The sequence below is a fragment of the Saccopteryx bilineata genome, chromosome 1 (genome assembly GCF_036850765.1).
Source record: "Saccopteryx bilineata isolate mSacBil1 chromosome 1, mSacBil1_pri_phased_curated, whole genome shotgun sequence".
NCBI classification, from domain to species: Eukaryota; Metazoa; Chordata; class Mammalia; order Chiroptera; family Emballonuridae; genus Saccopteryx; species Saccopteryx bilineata.
In genome coordinates this window covers 311,312,053-311,334,355 of record NC_089490.1, presented here as the reverse complement: position 1 = coordinate 311,334,355, position 22,303 = coordinate 311,312,053, and the positions used below count along the sequence as shown (strand labels likewise).

The 22,303-nt window shown below is 40.4% G+C and overlaps 1 protein-coding gene and 1 non-coding gene across 2 annotated transcripts in view; both read left to right on the top strand.

Moving 5' to 3' along the window:
* DDX10 (DEAD-box helicase 10) overlaps window positions 1–22,303 on the top strand; it is a 338,420-nt gene that overhangs the window by 63,332 nt on the left and 252,785 nt on the right. The window contains exons 10-11 of the mRNA XM_066247305.1: window positions 16,113–16,214; window positions 17,357–17,444. Coding sequence (XP_066103402.1) covers window positions 16,113–16,214; window positions 17,357–17,444 — 190 coding nt within the window. The remainder of the gene's footprint in view (window positions 1–16,112; window positions 16,215–17,356; window positions 17,445–22,303) is intronic.
* On the top strand, window positions 17,830–17,905 carry TRNAA-GGC (transfer RNA alanine (anticodon GGC)). The gene has a single exon. It is a non-coding gene; the product is annotated as a tRNA-Ala (tRNA).

The following is a 22,303-nucleotide window of genomic DNA, read 5'->3' as shown; positions in this document are numbered from 1 at the left end:
GAGTTTCTTTGATAACTGTTTCAATCTCATTTGTAATTGGTCTATTTAGGTTTTCTGATTCTTTATGATTGATTTTTAAAAGATTATATGTTTCAAGAAATTTGTCCATTTCATCTAGGTTGTCTGATTTTTTGGCATACAGTTCTTCATAGTATTTTCTTACAATGCTTTGTATTTCTATTGTGTCAGTTGTTATTTCTCCATTCTCATTTCTAATTTTATTTATTTTAGTCCTCTCTCTTTTTTTCTTGGTGAGTCTGGCTAAAGGTTCATTGATCTTGTTTACCTTTTCAAAGAACCAGCTCCTGGTTTTATTGATCCTTTGTATTGTTTTTTTAGCCTCTATGTTATTTATTTCTGCTCTGATCTTTATTATTTCCTTCCTTCTGCTACCTCTGCGCTTTATTTGCTGTTCTTTTTCTGGTTCTTTTAGATGCACGGTTAAGTTGTTTGAGCTTTTTCTAGCTTCTTAAGGTATGCCTGTAATGCTATGAACTTCCCTCTCAGTACTGCTTTTGCTGTATCCCATAAATTTTGACACATTATTATATGCTCATTATTATTCGTTTCTAGGAATTTCTTTATTTCGTCTTTGATCTCATTGTTAACCCACTTGTTATTTAATAATATGCTATTTAGTTTCTAAGTGTTTGAGTGTTTTTCAGTTTTTCTGTTGTGGTTGATTTCTAGTTTCATGCCATTGTGATTTGAGAAAATGCTTGATATGATTTCAATCTTCTTAAATTTGTTGAGACCGCTTTTGTGCTCTAACATGTGGTCTATCCTAGAGAATGTACCATGAGCATTTGAAAAGAATGTATATTCTGCTGCTTTTGGTTGAAAGGTTCTGAAAATATCTATCAAATCCAGTTAATGTGGTGTGTCTTTTAAGTCTGCTGGTTCTTAGTTAAGTTTTTTTCTTGATCTATCTAGTGATGTTAGTGGGGTATTGAAATCCCTTACTATTATAGTATTGTTGTTGATCTCACCCTTTATATCCATCAATGTCTGCTTTATATATTTAGGTGTTCCTATATTAGGTGCGTAGATATTGATAATGGATATGTTTTCCTGTTGGATTGCTTCCTTTCTCATTATGTAGTGACCTTCTTTATCTCTTACTATAACCTTTGATTTAAAGACCATTTTGTCTGATATAAGTATTGCTACCTCAGCTTTTTTTTCATTTCTATTTGCACAAAATATTTTTTTTCCATCCTTTTACCTTCAGTCTATATGCATCTTTTGTTTTGAGGTGTGTCTCTTATAGACAGCTTATGTATGGGTTCTGTTTTCTTATGCATGCAGCTACTCTGTCTTTTGATTGGATCATTTAATCCATTTACATTTAAGGTTATTATAGATATGTAGTTGTTTATTGCCATTTTATTCTTTAAAGCTGTATTCCTCTTTTTGCTATATTCTTTTCCCTCCTTGATTTGTTTATAACAGGCCCCTTAACATTTCTTGCAGCATTGGTTTGGTTGTAATGAATTCCTTGAATTTTTTTTTTGTCTGGGAAGCTTTTTATTTCTCCTTCAACTTTAAACGATAGCCTTGCTGGATAAAGTAGGCTCTTGCTCTGCATTACTTTGAATATTTCTTGCAATTCCCTGTGACCTCAAGTGTTTCTGTTGAGAAGTCGGATGTCATCCTTATGGGGGTTCCTTTGTAGTTGATAAGTCTTTTTTTCTCTAGCAGCTTTTAATATTTTCTCTTTATCTCTTAGCTCTGGTATTTTAATTATGATGTGCTTGGTGTAGATTTCTTTGGGTTTCTCTTTAATGGAATTCTCTGTGCTTCTTGAACTTGTGTGACTTTTTTCTGCATCAATTTAGGGAAGTTTTCAGTTATGATTTGATTGAACAAAGTCTCTATCCCTTGTTTTTTCTCTTCTTCAGCAACCCCTATGATGCAGATGTTATTTCTCTTCTTGTTGTCACAAAGCTCTCCTAGAGTTTCTTCAGACGTTTTGAGTCTCTTTTCTTTTTGAAAAAATTATCTTTTTTTTATTCATGTTTTAGAAAGGGGGGAGAGAGAGAGAGAGTGAGAGAGAATGGGGTGAGGAGCAGGAAGCATCAATTCCCATATGTGCCTTGACCAGACAAGTGCAGGGTTTTGAACTGGCTACCTCAGCGTTCCAGGTCGATGCTTTATCCACTGCACCACCACAGGTCAGGCTTGAGTCTCTTTTCTTTTTCCTGCTCTGCTTCCATGCTTTCGTTTATCTTGTCCTCTAACTTGCTTATTCGATCCTCAGGTTCATCATCCTGCTTTTAATTCCTTCCATTGTGGTCTTCATTTCTGATATTGTATTTGTCATTTCTGACTGATTCTTTTTTATTATTTCAATGTCCTTTTTTATACTTGCTATCTTTTTTTAGGTGTTTGTTATGTCCATCTATTGTTCTAAGATCTTAGAGCATCCTAAGAATCATTATTTTAAACTCTGCATCTGGTAATTTGTTTATATCCGACTCATTTAAGTCCTTTTCTGGGGATTTCTCTTTATTAATTTTGGTTGCATTTCTCTGCCTTCCCATTCAGTCTGTGTATAAGAAGGGTGTGGCCACTGGAGTCCAATAGGTGTGGCCTCTATGTTCCCTAGTAGGTGTGGTCTGTCTGCAGGCCCACCACCCCCTCTGCTGCTGCCTTGGGTGTTTGGGTATGGGTGTTGCCCATGCTGGCCTGCTTCGGCTGTCGCTGTGGTTTCACTTCTCCTCCACGGGAGGGGCTGTGTTCACGTGCCCGGTCCACAAGCCTTGGCGGACCTTGCCTTCGCCCCGCCTCACAGGTGAGGTTGCATGCTGTGCTGGGGCCACAAGCCTCCGCACCGCAAGCAAGGCTGCGCACCTATGCTTTGCCGCGGGCCTCCACCTGTTTTCTGGCTTTTACCTTTCCCCTGTGGGTGGGACTGCAGGCAGGACTGCTCTTGCTCACCTGACCTGCATCTGGGTTGGACCGCTTTTGTGCGCCCCTTTTGCCCTTGTCCTGGGAGATTGAGCTCATGCCAGTCCTCAGTTGTGGCCAGCCTGGCTTTCGCTCGTTCTGATGGTACTGCACTTCCACGTCCCGCTGCTGCCCACCCTCCAGCGAGCCCTCAGCAGTGTGGGTGGGGGCGCTGCTGCTCAGACCTCAGCACTCAATACTGTATTTCTGAAGGCTCCCTCCTTCTAAGCAACTCTGCTCTGAGTACCACGGAAGAACTTGTTTGGCTGGTGTCCTGCTTTTCTTTGCTGTTTATTGCTGATTCCAGAGGAAATGTTCACTTTAGATTCGGGGGGCGATTCAGCCCAGGGGTTAGGGTGGCTGTCTCTCAAAATGTTTCTCCCTGTGCCTCCTAGATTATACTCTCTTCTGCTACTCTGGTCCTCTCCTCTCTCCCCGTCCCCTGGAGTCCCGGGTGAGTGGTTGTGAGAGAGGTTTTCTGCGCGGTCCCTTTAAGAAGAATCCTGGGTCTGAGAAATCTGTCTTTTTTTCACAAACAGTATCCTGACTTGTTTCACAGCTAAACACTGTCTATACGCTTCTTCTAGGCTCTGGGGCTGCAGGCTGGGGCTTTGTTCCTGGGGCCCAGGACCCTCCCCTCTCCGCTAAACTCACTTCCCACCATGCAAGTCCCTCCGGGTTGCTGTTTGCTCCTGGGAGCTGGGCAGCCCTCTCCGCGTTTCTGCTTTTCCTACCAGTCTCAGTGTGGCTTCTTCAGTGTTCCTGTTTAAAGAGTCCTCTTAGTTTAGTCCAGAGTTGGTTTTTCCAGATGTTGATTCTTAAAATTAAGTTGTAATCCACTTTGTTCTGGGAGGTAGATGTTGGTACATCTGCCTACTCCATCGCCATCTTGCCTCTTGTTTTTTGTTTTATAAGAAGGTGCACGGTGCATCAGTGGTCTTTGATGTGTTCGGTACATGTTCAGATTATCTTTCATAGTGAGATATTTAGAAATTTTAAATGGTAGTTGTCTGAATGTTTCTCCATTGTTTAATTCTAAACAGATGTTCAAAACGTGTGAATTTGTACAGGTACCCATACACACACTTGCATTTTGTGGTCCTGTGGGCTTCTAGGTAGATAAAGTTGAATCTGGTCTCTGACTAGCATATCGTACCAGGGGCATACAGGCTTTTAGATGTGCCATTGGTATTGATATGGACTGGGCAAACTGATTCCTTTATAGAGTAAATGTAGCAGTATTTTAAAATTATTGTTCCTATATGAAGATTATTGAACATCTTAGTGCTTCAGGAAAATGTCCACTAAGGGAAATATTTTGGGGTTCTTGTTTCCAGGGGAAGTTGTTAAAAATGTTATATAGCTGAACATGCCGTGGTGAACATGAACTTGGTCTTTATGGCTGTAGATACGAAGAGGAGGTAGAACAACATCACAATTGATTGTGTTTTAAGAGAGAGAACACTAATTTGAAAAACTATTGTAATGCTGTTTCTAATGTGGTCATTAATTTTTAAAGTACAAGCTTGTTTGATCCATCATAACCAATTAAAAATACTTTGACTTGACACTTGCAGCTGTATGGTGAGTGGGGAGGTTTAGGATATGTAATGCTTATTTTCTCTTTGGCAGCTTAATAAAAAATGACCAAATTGCAGCTTAAAAGTTGCCATTGATGGGTTTTGAGATAATTAGAAAATTTTGTGGGCCATGAGCCTGGATAATTGAATTGAATAAAGGCTAAATTAAAAATTGAAATGAATTAAAAATCCTGTGTATATGCTGTAATTAAAACCAGGCTGCCAGATAGCGTTTGCTGTTGCAATTGAAATATATATGAATATAGAGAAATTAATTTAGTACTTTGTGGCAAAATAGGTAAGGTTTGGGGAAATAATTTTTTTCCCTTTCTGTATTTTAGCTAAGTGAAAATGAAGTGTGATTCAGGTACTTGCCGCCTTGAAGTACTTACTTTAATTTATTCACCTGTTTAAAATTCTTTCCATCTTTAGCAATTGAGAAAAATTTCCCTCTGTGTTCCTTAACCATCCATACCCTTCTTTGCATAGTGATCTTTAGAAACAAATGGGGCAGGGGATCCTAATCTACTTTTATAAAGGTATATCTTGTGATACTTTCTGCCACTTAAAAGTGATTGTCCTTAGGGCTTATAGTTTTTGGTACTCACAAAATAAAGCTCTTCTGCTTCTTATAAAAATGCCCAGTTGAAAATAAAGGTTTGGGAATTAAAAGTAGTTATACACCAGATACTTCTAATTTTTAAATGCTTTAGGGGGAGTGAGGGTCTGTGGGTAGAAGGTGGGACTTAATGTAACTTTTGTATTATAAAAACAGTTGGGTGTTTATATATAAAAGATGTATGTGTGTATGTGTGTGTATGTATAAAACCGTTTTGTTTTCCAGAATAGTGGTAAAATCCAGCAATATTCCAGCTGCTTTTTGTGGATCTCTGATTTCATTTGGGAGTGATTTAAGTAGCAGGATGTGATTCCACTAGGGGGCAGCAGAGGACAGCTCTTTGCATTGCACATTCACAGCAGTTTAGATCAACAGCAGCAAATATGCAGATGGAAGTGGTTTAAATTTCTAATGTGATAAGCTGTGAAGAGTTTATGAGGGTGGTTTTATGGAAAATACTTGACAGAATAGCTAATGAAGACAAAATTTTAAATGTCTATAATTGATTTGTAAATTGAAATAGTGAAAGTGAAAAACTATTTTCATGAGCATTAATTTATGGACGCTTACAGTGTGTACCTCAGGTTTCAGATAAGAACAGTCTTCGCTAGTGAAAATTCTTACTTTTTCCATTCCTTTAGCTTAGACTTATGAAGATTCTAGTTTCAGTCTCCTCCCACTGTATAGAGGCTGGTGCTTCCTGATGTGGCCTTCTGCCTTTGTCTGTTGGTATCTAGAATTTAAGGCTTTAAAAAAGGGTCAAAGTCAATCCTTTATTTTACATCAAGGAGCATTGAGGAGCTGGGGTAGAATATGATAGTCTAGCTGTTGAGGTAGGTAACGGGGATGGTATTTCTTAGGAGTCTTTTATTTTCTAAGCATTTCCCCTTTGCTCTCCCGCTGTCTGTTCTCAACACAGCAGGCACAACGATCCTTTATTACTGTTTTTTTAAGATTTAAACATTTTTTTATTCATTTGAAAGAGGGGAGAGAAAGAGAGAGAGAACTGGGTGGGAGGAGAAGAGTAGGAAGCATCAACTCCCATATGTGCCTTGACCAAGCAAGCCCAGGGTTTCGAACCAGCAACCTCAGTGTTCCAGGTTGATGCTTTATCCACTGCACCACCACAAGTCAGGCCACCGTGATCCTTTTTAAAACACAGGGCAGATCATGTCAGTCCTCTGATGGCTTCCCATTTCATTCAGTAAAAGCCAGTGACCTTCTGGGCTTATGCCATGCAACCCTCCTCCAACCCTGTCTCTTGTTACTTGCCACTTGTTTATTGTGCTGCACACTGGTCTTGATGTTTCTCCTACATGCCAGGCATGTTTTTGTCTTAAGGCCTTCATATTATCTGCTTTCTCCTTAAGTTTCCACATGGCTGTCTTTCTTACCCTGCCCCAACCGTTCCTCCTTACCTTGTTCTATATTCTTTTTCCCTCGCATTTACTTATATTTATTGTTTGCTTTTCTTTCTCTTTACTAGAATGTTCAGCTTCATAAAGCAAGGAAGGTTGTCTACTTAATTGATGTTCCCCATGGGCTTAGAAATGGGTCTGACACAGAGGAGACACTTGAGATAACACAGTCAGTTTCTCAAATCAGATGCATGGAGATCTACCTAATATATTAATTAGCTATTTCAGTTTTACAGATTACCGCATAATTGAATGGCTTAAGGCAAGAACTGTATTTTACAGTTTCTGTGGCTATCTGGGTGTTCTGGCTCTTGATCAGTCCACATGTTCTTTATTAAAACTTAGTTTAGTCTTTTTTTTTTTTTGACAGAGACAGAGAGAGAGAGTCAGAGAGAGGGACAGCCAGGGACAGATAGACAGGAAGGGAGCGAGATGAGAAGCATTAATTCTTCATTGTGGCTCCTTAGTTGTTCATTGATTGCTTTCTCATATGTGCATTGATGTGGGGGGGCTACAGCAGACCGAGTGACCCCTTGCTCAAGCTGTCAACCTTGGGCTTTAAGCTAGCAACGTTTGGGCTCAAGCCAGCGACCATGGGGTCATGTCTATGATCCCACACTCAAGCCAGTGACCTGGCACTCAAGCTGGGGAGCCCATGCTCAAGCTGGATGAGCCTGTGCTTAAGCTGGCGACCTCAGGGTTTCAAACCTGGAGCCTCCAATCCCAGTCCAATGCTCTATCCACTGCGCCACAGCCTGGTCAAGCAGTCTTTTTTTTTTTTTTGTGCTACAGTCAAGGTGTCACATAGCACTAAGATTCAGTTGGGGCCCTGGCCAGTTGGCTCAGTGGTAGAGCGTGGGCCTGGCGTGCAGGAGTCCCAGGTTTGATTCCTGGTCAGGGCACACAGGAGAAGCGCCCATCTGCTTCTTTACCCTTCCCCCAGTCCTTCCTCTCTGTCTCTCTCTTCCCCTCCTGCAGCCAGGGGTCCATTGGAGCAAAGTTGGCCCGGGCGCTGAGAACAGCTCCATGGCCTACTCAGGTGATTGAATGGCTCTGGCCGCAATGGAGCAACACCCCAGATGGGCAGAGCATCACCCCCTGGTGGGCATGCTGAGTGGATCCCGGTTGGGGCATGCAGCAGTCTGACTGCCTCCCGGCGGCTTCTAACTTCAGAGAAACACACACAAAAAGAAAATATAAGATTTAGCTGGGATGGACCCCATTCCAAGCTTACTAACATGCTTATTGCCAGGATTCATTTCCATGCTGACTGTTGGTCAGAGGTGTATCTCAATTCCTTTCTATGTGGTCATCCTCTGATAGGGCTTCTGGCAACATGGAAGCCAGCCTCATCAAAGAGAACAAATGAGAGGGGAACGGGAGGGAGGGGGGTGGTTACATGGAAGCTGCAATCACTTATGAGGAGATTTGGAAGTCACACCATCTTATCTGTAGTATTCTAGTGGTTACACAAATTAGCATAATTCACTGCCAGGGGCGACTACAAGGATGTGAACACAAGGAGGCCTAGATTATTGGGAGCCATTTTAGAAGCTGCCTAATGCACCTAATATCAAATTTTAGTAATTTCGAGGATAAAGGTAATCACAAGATATATGTGAGGCAAGGAAAGGTCTGGGACTTCCAGCATGGCTGCATAGGCCCGTTCCTGTAACATCAGGTGTGCTCTGGCCCATAGTAACCTTAAAGTCTTTAAGCGATAAGTGTGGCCTGTCACTTACACAGATGGGCCAGTGGTATATTCAGTTACAAGGTTGACCGTTGTGACCTACTTCTTGAATCTATAGACTATAAGCAAATTTGGTACATCCTGATCTCAGGGATGAGGGCTCTCATACTAGCAAATTTACTGTGTTTGTTCCCAAGGAGGCCTGTCACCAGCATGCTTATGAGATTTGACTATTTCTTTTAAAATATTTTTAAGCTGAGGAGACCCCTCCCTTCCCCTGCACCCATACAAGGAGTGCTTGGATTGTAGCTCAGCCACTTCTTAACACGCAGTAAATATCTGAATGAATAATTGAATGAAATCATTTAGTCTTTTAATAGCATTATGATCGAGATCTTATTAGGGAACTCTTCCTCTGAGATTGAGGTAAAATGTTTCTGAGCTCACTCAGGAAGTTCCAGGGCTAGGATTCTACTCAGGTCTTTCTGCCTCTGTAACTCCTGTTCTTGCCCGTGTACCCAAATCAGCCGTTTTAATTTAATGAGGTTTAGTGGCTGCTCCTCCCATGCAGGGCTTCTAGACTGCATGGAAGCCATGTACTCGGAGAATGAAAGTAGGTAACTTTAGTTTGCTACCACTTGTGATCATGCATTAAAAAATATGTATTTTGAAAAAAAAATATGTATTTTGGACTGTGAGAGACAGAGATTTCCTAGATGATCAAGCACTGTTCTTAAAAGTCAAGAACTTCGGTTTGGCTCTGTTATCTAATGGCTGTGTACCCTTGGAACAGTTATTAAACCTCTTTAAGCTTCAGTTTCTTCTCTTGTAAAATAGGGTTAATTGTAGCTAATTAGTTTCCTGAAAGTATAATTTTAGCTGGTATCAGTACTGCTTTTAAATGGGTTTTCTTTTTTGTTCTAAAGCTACTAAAAACCTAGTGTTTTAAAAACATTTTTCTGGGGACAGTTTGATGGTGTTTAATGATTTCTACCTTTACCCTGTGAATGCTGTAAGTTAGTAGTTTGCTAGAAGCTTAGAATGCAGTGCATATTAGCCAGCTTGGTTTCTTTTGTTATATGATGGTGAACTTCCTTTGTCTAACTGTTGAGCCTGTTGCTGTATACCAGTTCATATTTCCAAGATTACTCTGTCTTTCCCAGAGTAGTCCCGTGTCTTTTTCTTTTTTAAATCTAGTGTAGAGTTTTTAGATATGCTGTGAGTCAGAAACACCCTTTTCCCTGGAATAAGCTCTCCTTTGTACCATGCTGTGCAGGAAGAACAGAACAGTCGGACTCTGATGCCTGCGTCTGCATGGCTGACTGCACTGTTCTCCCATAGGGGCAGGAACTCGGGGGCTGGCTGCCCAGCTGGGGCTGAGGCGCAGGGAGACGGGAGATGCAGGCCGGGGAGATGAGGGAAGGCTGTGGAAAGCAGTGTGACCAGCCTCTTATCACACTTGTATTGTGAACAAATACCAATATTTTAGTAGTTGCAGGAATAGAATTTTAGATCGTGAAGGGACCTAGGTCATTTCATTTAAAATGTATAACTTGTAAGTAAAAAAAAAAAGTAATATATAGTGATAAAGTGATTTATTATCCAAAGTTGTGAGTAGTACAACTGGGATTTGAAATTAGTTCTCTTGACTCTAAATCTAATATTTTATGTACTAATACAGTCTTAGTGGTTTACTTAATTTGTTCATGCACCAGTTAATGGCCAGATTTTAGGTATAAATGATGTGTGTGTTAGGTACGAAAAGCATATTCAGACATGTCTTAAAAGGTAATGGTCAGAATAAGGAAGTACACTATGTACACTAATATTGGTAGTACTAGGATGTGTTAATGAAGTAAGGATGATGCATAAGATGTAGATTTTTTTAAAAGTATTTAAAATTTTTACTTGCTTTTTAATAACTTGTGTTTTATTATAAAGTAATCCTTATTCACTGTACAGATTTAGACTATGGCAATTAAACACCCAAATCCCACCAACTAGATCATTTTAAAATATATGTTTGTGCAATTAAAAAAAAAAAAAGAACAGCCCTGGCCAGCGGTAGAGCATCTGCCTGGCGTACAGGAGTCCCGGGTTTGATTCCCGGCCAGGGCACACAGGAGAAGCGCCCATCTGCTTCTCTACCCCTCCCCCTCTCCTTCCTCTCTGTCTCTCTCTTCCCCTCCCACAGCCGAGGCTCCATTGGAGCAAAGTTGGCCCGGGCGCTGGGGCTGGCTCCTTGGCCTCTGCCCCAGGCGCTAGAGTGGCTCTGATTGCAACAGAGTGACGCCCCGGAGGGGCAGAACATCGCCCCCTGGTGGGCATGCTGGGTGGATCCCGGTCAGGCGCATGCGGGAGTCTGTCTGACTGCCTCCCCGTTTCCAGCTTCGGAAAAATGAAAAGAAACAAACAAACAAAAAAAAAACCAGAACTATTCTAAATATATTCTTTTATGATTTGTAACCTGGAGAACCAAGCTTGCAGAACCGAGGATGGCTGGGCAGTTGTGAACACTGTTATATCATGTGGTTGCAGAAGAGGCAGGAATGAGTAGGGTTAGAGGGTAAAGATCATCCAGAATGGAGTTTGTGTTGGAAAATCTGAATTGGAGCAGTTGAGGATTAACAGTTTTTGAGTAGAAGGCAAACTATTTACAGAATGACAAGGCTTTTTTTCTTCCTCTGATCATAGCATCTGTCAAGGCTATTTATTTATTTATTTATTTTTAATGAAGTGAGAGCCGAGGAGGCAGAGACAGACTCGTGCATGTGCTCCCATCGGGATCCACTTGGCAAACCTCTACCAGGCAATACTCTGCCTGGCTGGGCTGCAGCCCCATTGCTTGACAACCAAGCTATTTTAGTGCCTGAGACTGAGGCCATGGAGCCATCCTCAGTGCCTGGGGCCAATCGAACCATTTGAGCCATAGCTGCAGGAGGGAAAGAGAGAGAGATAGAGTGGGGAGGGGTGGAGAAGCAGATGGTCACTTCTGTCTGCCCTGACCAGGAATCAAACTTGGGACTTCCACACGCCCGGTGGACACTCTACTGTTGAGCCAACTGGCCAGAGCTTCAAGGTTATTTCAAGTAGAGAAATTAACTGTTGGAGTCCAAAAGCCAAAGATCTGGATCTCCAATTTAGCTAGGAATACTAGGGAGCTCTAGGAAGTAGAGGTAGTTTCTTGATAGCAGACGATTTTGATCTTCTTTATGGAGGGAATCCTGGAATAGTTGAACAAAGCAGTGAATTGGAAATTAAGTCTCTGATATATAGTGATCAGGGCCCCCTTACATATCTTCTGGGCCATTCAGGAACTTTATTTTTTGTTTCTTGCTTTTAAGTTTGGCAATTTAATATAAAATGAAGCTCTATATGAATTCTAAAGAGCTGTATAAATGTAACATAGTAATTACTACTGATGGTGAAAGTAAGGTTTTTGTTGTTTTAGATTCTGGGCTTTTTATATGGTATGTAGAATATCTCTTAAAATAATTTGTCTAAGTATTTGGAGTTTCAAAAATATAGGTCTTATAAAGAACATTTATTTCTCTTTATACATATACTTAAGCCTCAGGCTTTGAATATTTTTAAATGTAAAAGCTAGCTCATAGGCAAACTATTCTTGTAAGCATTAAAAAAATTAAATGTGCTTATGCCTTCTTTTTAAGAGTACTTTTATTTTTGAAGTAAAAGCGTATTGGAAATTTTTGGGTGTTGGTGTGTGGGAGATAATTTGTGCTTTCCATTGTTTCTGGGAAAGGCTGTGTGTGATGTAAAATTGGTAAAACGGCTAGTGGTCTTTTTATTACATGCTTGCCTTGGAGGGTTCAACTTTGGACATTTTTTTTTTTTTCATTTTCCTTTGGGGATCTTTATCTTCTAAATTTCAGTTTTGCAATCTGTCTTAACTTTGTGCAGCCTTTATCTGTATATTCTGTTAGGTATAGTTGAAAAGGTTTGGATATGGCCCTCTTGTGATTTGAATCGTGGCTCATTCTTTGAGAATCTTCCTGGGAGCAGAACCGGGTAGATAAGATAGATGTAGATTATTAGACTTGCTATTCCTGCTTATGACTCAGTCTGAAGACCAGAGACCTTTAGCAGATGCCTTTGTGATATCCTCGAGCTTTCTCTTCCCTTTGCTGCAGTTCTGGTCCTGTGTGGAGTTGGGGGCCTACTTATTTTCTCTCCATCTCTGTTATTTGTCTATAGGATGTTAAAAGGGTTGTTTATCCTCAACCCACTGATCTCCCTTTTTCCTCATTTCTTTGGGCCTCATAAAATAAGCCTTTTTACTGACTTTGCCTCAAGTTTAGCTGCCTTGAAGACTAATTTTAGGGAGTGTACTTACTGCACAGTGGTCAGAATTAACTGCTCTCTGTCCTCTCTGTCCTTGAACCTAGTCCCTGGTGAAATCTTGGAGTCTCAGAAGTTGTGATGTGTCTTAGATATTTTGTCTGCTCAGGCTGTTGCCTCATTACTTCATACACTAATAATTTCTACCATTAGTTAGTTTAGTCCAGTACTGCTTGGGGGGATGTTTTAAATTTATATTTCTTCATAGGAAATGAAGATGAAACATTTGAGTCATATTAGTCTATTAAAATACAATGAAGAAGGTATGTGGTACTAGTTTTTCAATTAATGAAATACATGTAGTAAAAGGAGTAAATACTGTGTGGTCAGTCTTACTCTTCCTTTTTTTTTTTTTTTTTTTTTTTTTTTTTACACAGGGACAGAGAGAGGGATAGATAGGGACGGACAGACAGGAACAGAGAGAGATGAGAAGCATCAATCATCAGTTTTTCGTTGCGACACCTTAGTTGTTCATTGATTGCTTTCTCATATGTGCCTTGACCGCGGGCCTTTAGCAGACTAATTCCTTGCTTGAGCCAGCGACCTTGGGTCTAAGCTAGTGAGCTTTTTGCTCAAACCAGATGAGCCCGCGCTCAAGCTGGCGACCTCAGGGTCTCGAACCTGAGTCTTCCGCATCCCAGTCCAACGCTCTATCCACTGCGCCACTGCCTGGTCAGGCTTCATCCTGTTTTTTACATATGCATTTAGAAAACCTAGAAAAAGCAAGTAAGCATGAAGAAAATAAAACTTGACTCTCTCAACTGCTGCCTTTTCAAATTGACTCTCTATAATTGATTAATTTCTGATTGGTTTTTGGGGCTCAGTTCTTAGAGATCATTTCCTTAGGGCAGTTTTCTTGACTCCTACACTACATTCAGTAGAACTCTACCCTCTATGTTCTCATAGCTTCCTGTGTGTCTGTCGTAACACTCACACCACCTGTTACTTATTGCTTTTCATGTCCGTTGTAGTCTGTAAGCTCTGTGACAGCCAGACTATGTCTGTTTCTTCACCCCTTATTTTAAAAAGAATTTATGAATTAAACCTTTTAACAGTTTTAATTTACTTCATACTTTCCCACATGTCTGTGTACAATGAAGATACACACGCATCACACACTTCTATAAAAGTATTACACTGGAGTATCACCTTATGCATTGAAGTGGATCTTTGAAGTCAACATGTGAGGTAAAAATTGCCCTTCAGTCTTTATAGTACAGAACAATAAGTCAACAAAGTCAGTTTTTCCCTGCAGCATTCGGTGATAAAATTCTGCTTATATATGGTGGTGGTATTCAGTCTCTCTCTACAGAGATGTCCAGGGCTTCTCCCAAACCAGACTCCTAGGTACCTTCTAGCACTCATTCCTGCCGTGTATTTATATATACTGGCTTCTGTAGAGTTTCTTCTGCCTTTGGTTCTCCGTTTGCCTGGTTTCCATCCCTTTTGTTCATGCCACTCTCCCTCTTTCTAGTACCTTAATTTTTTCCCTTTTCTCTTCAGGGCCCACATCAAATTCTATCTGCTGTGTTTCTTTTTTTCTCAGGCTAACCCTGAGTGATCTCTTTTCACTTCTGAGTTCATGACATTTATTGCTGTGGTTGTCCTTTAAACTCATTTACCATTGTCAGGCTTTTTTGAATCCCTTGCTTTTGTGTATGTCTGTCTTTTCTTGTCACTTGGATTGTTAGATTACACAAGACAGGGATATTCCTCTTCTGTTTCCTTGTGTTCTTCAGTTTACTCTGGCACAGTTTCTCAGTGAATAGTTTATTTGGTTAACTATGAAAACTTGCCCCTCTTATTTAATGGAATAAACCCTGAAGAGAATGCTTTGAGATTACATTTTTTTGTATATGTGTCTTTAAAAATTTTTCACAAATACCCAATTTCATTCTGTCTTACTGCTTGCGTGTAGTAATTGACACTAAGGTAGCAGGGAAATCTGTGGTCAAGCAGCACAAGACGCGTAAGTAGCTGTGGCTTGCTTATGAAGACATTTCTTAGAGTACAGCAGGAATTAAGATCATACTAGGTCAGGGGAAGGAAGTATGTGGTTGGAGGCCTGGGTAGAGATCCATTTCTTGTTAGTCAAATTCCTGTGAAGTTGATTAGATTTCCTTAATGTATTAGGCTCTATATTTAGTAAATGAATACTTTTAAATTTTTATTTATTTTTATTTATTTTTTACAGAGACAGAGAGTGAGTCAGAGAGAGGGATAGACAGGGACAGACAGACAGGAGCAAAGAGAGATGAGAAGCATCAATTATTAGTTTTTCATTGCGCGTTGCAACACCTTAGTTGTTCATTGACTGATTTCTCATACGTGCCTTGACTGCGGGCCTTCAGCAGACCGAGTAATCCCTTGCTGGAGCCAGTGACCTTGGGTTCAAGCTGGTGGGCTTTTGCTCAAACCAGATGAGCCCGCACTCAAGCTGGCGACCTCGGGGTCTCGAACCTGGGTCCTCTGCATCCCAGTCCGACGCTCTATCCACTGCGCCACCGCCTGGTCAGGCTAAATGAATACTTTTATTGCAACATTCTAGTGCAGTGATTTTCAACATTTTTTATCTTGTAGCACACATAAACTAATTACAAAAATTCTGCAGCACATCAAGAAATACATATTTTTTTGCCGATCTGACCAAAAATAAATATATATATATATATGTAATAGTATAATTTTGATTTATTTACACCAGATGGCTATTGTTGTGTTGGCTCTTGTCATTTTTTTTTTTTTAATTTGACAGTCTAAAGGAAAAAGAGGTTAGTGCCCCAAATAAAGAGTCAAGTATGGCATGCTTTAAAAAAAAATCTTGCAGCACACCAGTTCAAAATCTCTGCTATAGTGGTTTGAATGAGAAATTGTCTCCTTACTGTAGGTAGGGGGGAAATTCTAATTGATTTGTTTCTTAGGATCTAGATCATTTTTTTAGTGAGAGGAGCGGAGGCAAAGAGACAGATTCCCTCATGCTCCCCAACCAGGCCCACCCAGCAAGCCCACTAGGGGGCGATACTCTGCCCACCTGGAGCTATTGCTCCATTGCTCAGCAACTGAGCCATTCTTTTAGCACCTGAGGCAGAGACCATGGAGCCATTCTCAGTGCCTGGGGCCAATTCTCTCAAACCAATCTAGCCATGTCTGTGAGAGGGGAAGAGAGAGAGAAAGGAGGGTGGTGGAGAAGCAGATGGTTACTTCTCTTGTGTGCCCTGACTGGGGAAGTGAACCTGACACTACCACTGAACTAAGTGGCCAGGGCCGGATCTAGATCTATTGTGGTATAGCAACAAAGTCACAGGGATTATATAACAAGTGATGAAAATTTGAAAAAGTTATTTAGAGCCCAGTTTTCTGTTGCCACAGAAGTTAAAATAATGACATTCTTAATATTTACTAATTAGGTGAAAATGCTTACATGTTACCTAGTCATCAGACTGTTAAAATATAAAATGCAGATGGCACTGATATGGAAGGGATTTTGTTTTGTGTAGGTATAAAGAGGATGGTGAAGCTCTATTAATTTTGCTCCCTTCGGAAGAAAAAGGGATGGTGCAGCAGCTCCTCCAGAAGAAGGTGCCTGTGAAGGAAATCAAGTAAGAGCTACTTGGTGTCACAATGCTGTTGTTTGGATAATGAAGGCATGGAATTATTATGCTTAATGATATAAGCCTGAGTCTCTCCTCCCTTTAATCTAGTCTCTTGTCTGGTTTGTGACTTTTTGTTTGTTTTTAACTTTTTCAGAAGACTCTTAGTGGAGAAAGTAAAGTGAAAAATAGAACTTGTTAACGTCAGGAGACATTGATGGTGGAAAGGATTAAACCTCTTGGATGAAACTTTTTAGGATTGTTTGTCCATTTCAGAGAATTGTGTTCCCCTGTCATTGAAGATACTTAGATTGAGTGTTAGCAGACTTGAACAGATGCTCACTTTTATGGAGGTCCTTGAAACACCCTTGCATTTATTTGGAGGAAAATAATTGGGAAGATTGTTTAATTGAGGGCAGAAGTGGAAAAGAGTTTAGATGAAACAAGATTGGTTTTGAGCTGGTAATTGTTGAGTCTGAAAGTTGTCTACCTTTGTATATTTTGAAATTTTCTATAATTAAAAAACAAAAACAGCTCAAACTCCCTCATCTACCACTTCCTATCATCCTCCCAGCCTTGCAGGAACAAAGTAGTTCAGTCTAAAATCAGGAAAACAGGTCTGGTTTCTTTTGTGAAACCAGAATTTCATTTATTCCTGTAGTCTGCCTGGGCAGGGTTAAGTAACATCTTCTGTTTTACCTCCTGTTCAAGTAAGGAAACTGACACTAATGGTTCTTGGCTACTTGTTTATTTGAAGTTGGTTTTCTGGTATTTGACTGAAAACAGAAATACACAATGGCATTAGCTTTTATTCCATTTCCTTGATGATTCTTCATCTTCCATAAATAGCTGGGGTCTAACTTTATAGACTTAAGTTACCAATGCTAATTGCGCTATTAACCTTAGTACCTTTCATTCACTAGGCATGGGATGTTTAGACATCTCTGATTTTTCACTCTTTCCTGCATTGTTAATAATAAACAAGAGAGTCAAATTTCTGCCTAGTATAATTTTACTCTAATTTGGCTCACAGGTGAGAAATAATGTTATAATTTAAAAATAATGAGGAGACCAGGAAAGTGCTGTGTACTATATTTTAAGTTTCCAAAATTGAGATGTCTTAGTTTAACCTTTATCTTTTTGTTCCAAAGAGTCAACCCGGAAAAACTTATAGATGTCCAGAAAAAACTGGAATCATTTTTAGCTCAAGATCAAGATTTAAAAGAAAGAGCCCAAAGAGTAAGTCGTTTTTGAATTAGCTGTCTTCATTGGAATGGAGCATATGTGTAATACAGTTCAGTTGCATCGTTTTCTGATACTTCTGGTTGTATGGTTATCCTTCAGATAATCGGGTAGTATAATTTTCAGATAAGATTGGCTTACTCTTTTTTTTAAAGATTTTATTTATTGATGATATAGGGAGGGGGGAACGAGAACTATCAACTCATAATTGCTTTAGTTTGTTCATTGCTTGCTTGTTACTTGCTGTACATGCTTTGACCAGACAAGCCCAGGGATTTGAACCAGCAACCTCAGCATTCCAGTTCGATGCTCTATCCACTGTACCATCATAGGCCAGGCAATTAGCCTGTTCTTTAGCATTTAAAAAATTATGTATTTCTAGGCCCTGGCTGGTTGGCTCAGTGGTAGAGCGTCGGCCTGGCGTGCGGAAGTCCCGGGTTCGATTCCCGGCCAGGGCACACAGGAGAGGCGCCCATCTGCTTCTCCACCCCTCCCCTCTCCTTCCTCTCTATCTCTCTCTTCCCCTCCCGCAGCCGAGGCTCCATTGGAGCAAAAGATGGCCCGGGCACTGGGGATGGCTCCTTGGCCTCTGCCCCAGGCGCTAGAGTGGCTCTGGTCGTGACAGAGCGATGCCCCAGATGGGCAGAGCATCGCCCCCTGGTGGGCGTGCCGGGTGGATCCTGGTCAGGCGCATGCGGGAGTCTGTCTGACTGCCTCCCCGTTTCCAGCTTCAGAAAAAAAAAAAAAAATATGTATTTCTTACAGTAATCTGGGAAAATGTCTAGTGCTTGTCCATAGAAAATCCTCTTAAAGATGATTTTTAAGTGCATAGTGATGTGATTTCTAGTGTACTTGAAAAGTTATCAACTTCTGAATTCTTCAATAAAATTATAACTCCTGAGTGTACCATTTTGACTATAAGATTCATATCTTATATTAGGTTAAATTTCTAGAAATCATAGCACTTTTGTTAAATTGTCTTTAGGAATGAGATTTTAAACTATAATTATGAGTTAATGTTGCTAAATTACTTTTATGGACTTAGAAATTTTCTTGATTAGCAAATATAAAAAGAAGCGTCATTTTTAGTTAAACATTTTTTAGTTCTCAGAGTTCACAGCAATAGATTCTTTTGAAAAGGAAAATGTAAAATTAATTTGCATTGTGAGTACAATAGTCTAGTCTTTGACTTGGCAAATATAAGGTCTACTGGAAAGTTCTGTTCGTTTTTGGAATAAAACAAAATACAAATTTTTCTTACCATCAATAAACTTTATTAAATAATATATTTCCACACCAATCCTATCTTCTGAATATGGTCCAGAATGGTTTGCTGAGCTGAATTAAGCCTTTCTGTGATCTCCGATGTTGTCAGAAAAGGATCTTGCTCCAACATGGTCTTTTTTTTTTTTTTGTATTTTTCTGAAGCTGGAAATGGGGAGAGACAGTCAGACTCCCGCATGCGCCCGACCGGGATCCTCCCGGCACGCCCACGAGGGGCGACGCTCTGCCCACCAGGGGGCGATGCTCTGCCCCTCCGGGGGCGTCGCTCTGTCGCGACCAGAGCCACTCTAGTGCCTGGGGCAGAGGCCAAGGAGCCATCCCCAGCGCCCGGGCCATCTTTGCTCCAATGGAGCCTTGGCTGCGGGAGGGGAAGAGAGAGACAGAGAGGAAGGAGGGGAGGGGGTGGAGAAGCAGATGGGCACTTCTCCTATGTGCCCTGGCCGGGAATCGAACCCGGGTCCCCCGCACGCCGGGCTGACGCTCTACCACTGAGCCAACCGGCCAGGGCTTTTTTTTTTTCTTTTTGTAGTTTTCTGAAGCTGGAAACAGGGAGGCAGTCAGACAGACTTCTGCATGTGCCCGACTGGGATCCACCCGGCACGCCCACCAGGGGGCGATGCTCTGCCCATCTGGGGCGTCGCTCTGTTGCAACCAGAGCCATTCTAGCACCTGAGGCAGAGGCCACAGAGCCATTCCCAGTGCCCGGGCCAACTTTGCTCCAATGGAGCCTTGGCTGCAGGAAGGGAAGAGAGGAAGGAGAGGGGGGAGAGGTGGAGAAGCAGATGGGCGCTTCTCCTGTGTGCCCTGGCCAGGAATCGAACCCAGGACTCCTGCAGGCCAGGCTGATGCTCTACCACTGAGCCAACCGGCCAGGGCTCAACATGGTCTTAACAACATCGTCATCTATCAAAGATGGTCGCCCAGAACGTGGCTTATCAGAAAGGTCAAAATCACCTGTTTCGTATTTTTCAAACCATCTTCTGCATGTCCTATCAGAAACTGTACCTTCACCAAACACTTTCAATAAATTTCTACATGCTTCTGTAGCACTTCTTCCTTGTTGAAATTCGTATACAATACAGTGGCGTAAATTAACTTTATCAGTAGCCATGGGTACACTATCACTTCACACATAAGACTAATGTGAATCAACTTTGTTGTAGTTAATTTGGTACGTCAGTATGTATACATTAAGTGAAAAAAATAGGCACACGTGCACCAAATAAACATGTTCTTACATGTCGAAACTTGTTGTGATATAAATGGACAGAACTTTCTGGTAGACCTTATATGTGAAGCTCTTCATTTTTACTACACTTTTACTTCCATACTAGTTACGGGAGCTACATATGACATCTGCATCTGCATTTACCATAACACATCAACAGTGAGTGAGAGAGCAGGGACTCAGAGGTTGCATTTTATTTCAGCAGATAGATAAGGCAGGAGGAAGGGAGTAGAGGAGCCATAGGAAAGGCGTCCTGACAGATAGAGGAGCCCAAGCTTAAAGACAGTCAGTAGTAAGACTTTATGTTATGGTTATGAAATCATATTTTCAGCAAAGAAATTTTATTTAAAGAGCAGGTTTTAGCTTGATCAGGTGGTGGCGCAGTAGATAGAGATCAGACTGGGACACAGAAGACCCAGGTTCGAAACCCTGAGGTTGCCGGCTTGAACACGGGCTCATCCGGTTTGAACATGGGGTTGCTGGCTTGAGCGTAGGATCATAGACATGACCCTATGGTCGATGACTTGCGCCCAAAGGTTGCTAGCTTAAAACCCAAGGTTGCTGGCTTGAGCAAGGGGTCACTCTGCTGTAGCCCCCAGAACAAGGCGTATATGAGAAAGCAATCAATGAACAATTAAGGAGCTGCAACAAAGAATTGATGCTTCTCATCTTTCTCCCTTCCTGTCTGTCCTTATCTGTCCCTCTCTCTGACTTTCTCTTTGTCTCTGTCACAAAGTAAATAAATAAATAGCAGGTCTTACATTTAAAAATATTAACTTGAATTTTATCAAATTGTCATTACTGTGCTTCAGAGACATTATGAAAGCTAAAAGTTGAATGCTTACAGTATACTAGGGACTTAGCTGTGACATGACTTCGCAGTTTGTGCCTAGTTTTAATTCTCCCAACAACCTATGAGGTAGGTGATACTGATTCAGTTTATGGATGAGGATATAATACCTAGAGAAAATTAAAAATTGTCCAGGGTCACATGGCTATTAAGTGGCAGACCTGAGATTCCAATCCAGGTCTGCTTTTCTTCACAGCTTCCATGAAAATCTCAGGAGAAATTAATTCCACAATAAGAAAGCCAAATAATGAACTGTGTGAAGTTGGACTCATGTAAGCACATTTTACCTGAAATCTGATGAAAAGGCCTTTAAACACATTTTCTTCTTAGACTTTTTGGGCATGTATGTGGGAATGTACATGTTTTGTCTTGCAGACAGACATTATGTTAGGAGTTAAATTTTCTTTTAAAAGCCATGGAAATACTGTGCACATTAAAAAATACATAAATTCTGATATGTTGTGACTTAATACATGACCAGGAAATCATTCATTTATTAATCAGGAGATATGAAACCCTGGAAGGATGTTGTTTCACTGGTTTGTGTATACCACAAAATGAGCCTTCCAGAACAAAGATTATAGAATAGCACATTGAAATAAATGATATGATTTATTGAGTTTCATGCATGGCTTAGCAGAATGGCTAAATGTCTTCCCAGTGGCAGTGAGCCATCTAGTTTCATAGAAGTGATTTTCTAGCTTTTGGTTTTAATCTGGATAGAACCAGAACAATATGCAACTGGGGTGATTTCTTGTGGATGATTGTAGGGGTAAAAATGATCCTTGCACAGGAGCCATTTATTGTTCATGCCAGTGTAGACAGGGAAAGTGGTTTGAAGAAAGATTAGTGTAAAGTTAGAGAAAATGTGAAGTTTAGAAATATACAAATAGTAATCAAATATACTTTACAAAAATTAATTTTAAAATCTAAAAATAAAAATACCTATTTAGATGTGTTTTATAATCTTTGTTCCTGCTTATTTTACAAACTGATAAAGGCCCAGGACCATGTTTAAATTTTGGTTTGTATAGCTCTTGACATAAAGATAATTAAAAAAAAAAGCAGAATAAAATAATGCATGATGATGAATTACTTGAAAGTATAATGATGATGAATTACTTGAAATTATAATAGAAAAGAAATAAACTTTCAGAATAAACTTGTTCCTGACATGATTTTATTAAGTTTAATTTAATTAGATATAGTAAAATAATATTTTGCTGGAAAACTTATGCTTTGACTACAATAATAATTATTGTTAATGAGCATTTATTGATACTTAACTGTATTTCAGAAGATAAGCATAGGCATTCTAGATGCATTTTCTCATTTAATTCGCATAGTAGAAGGTGCTGTTATCTCTGGTAGATGAGGGAACTGACAGAGAAATAAGAAACTTGCTCAGTGAGTAAAATATGGAGCTTAGATGATCATCCATATTATTCCAAGCCTTTTGTTTTTTCCCCATTACACCATACAACTGAATGATAA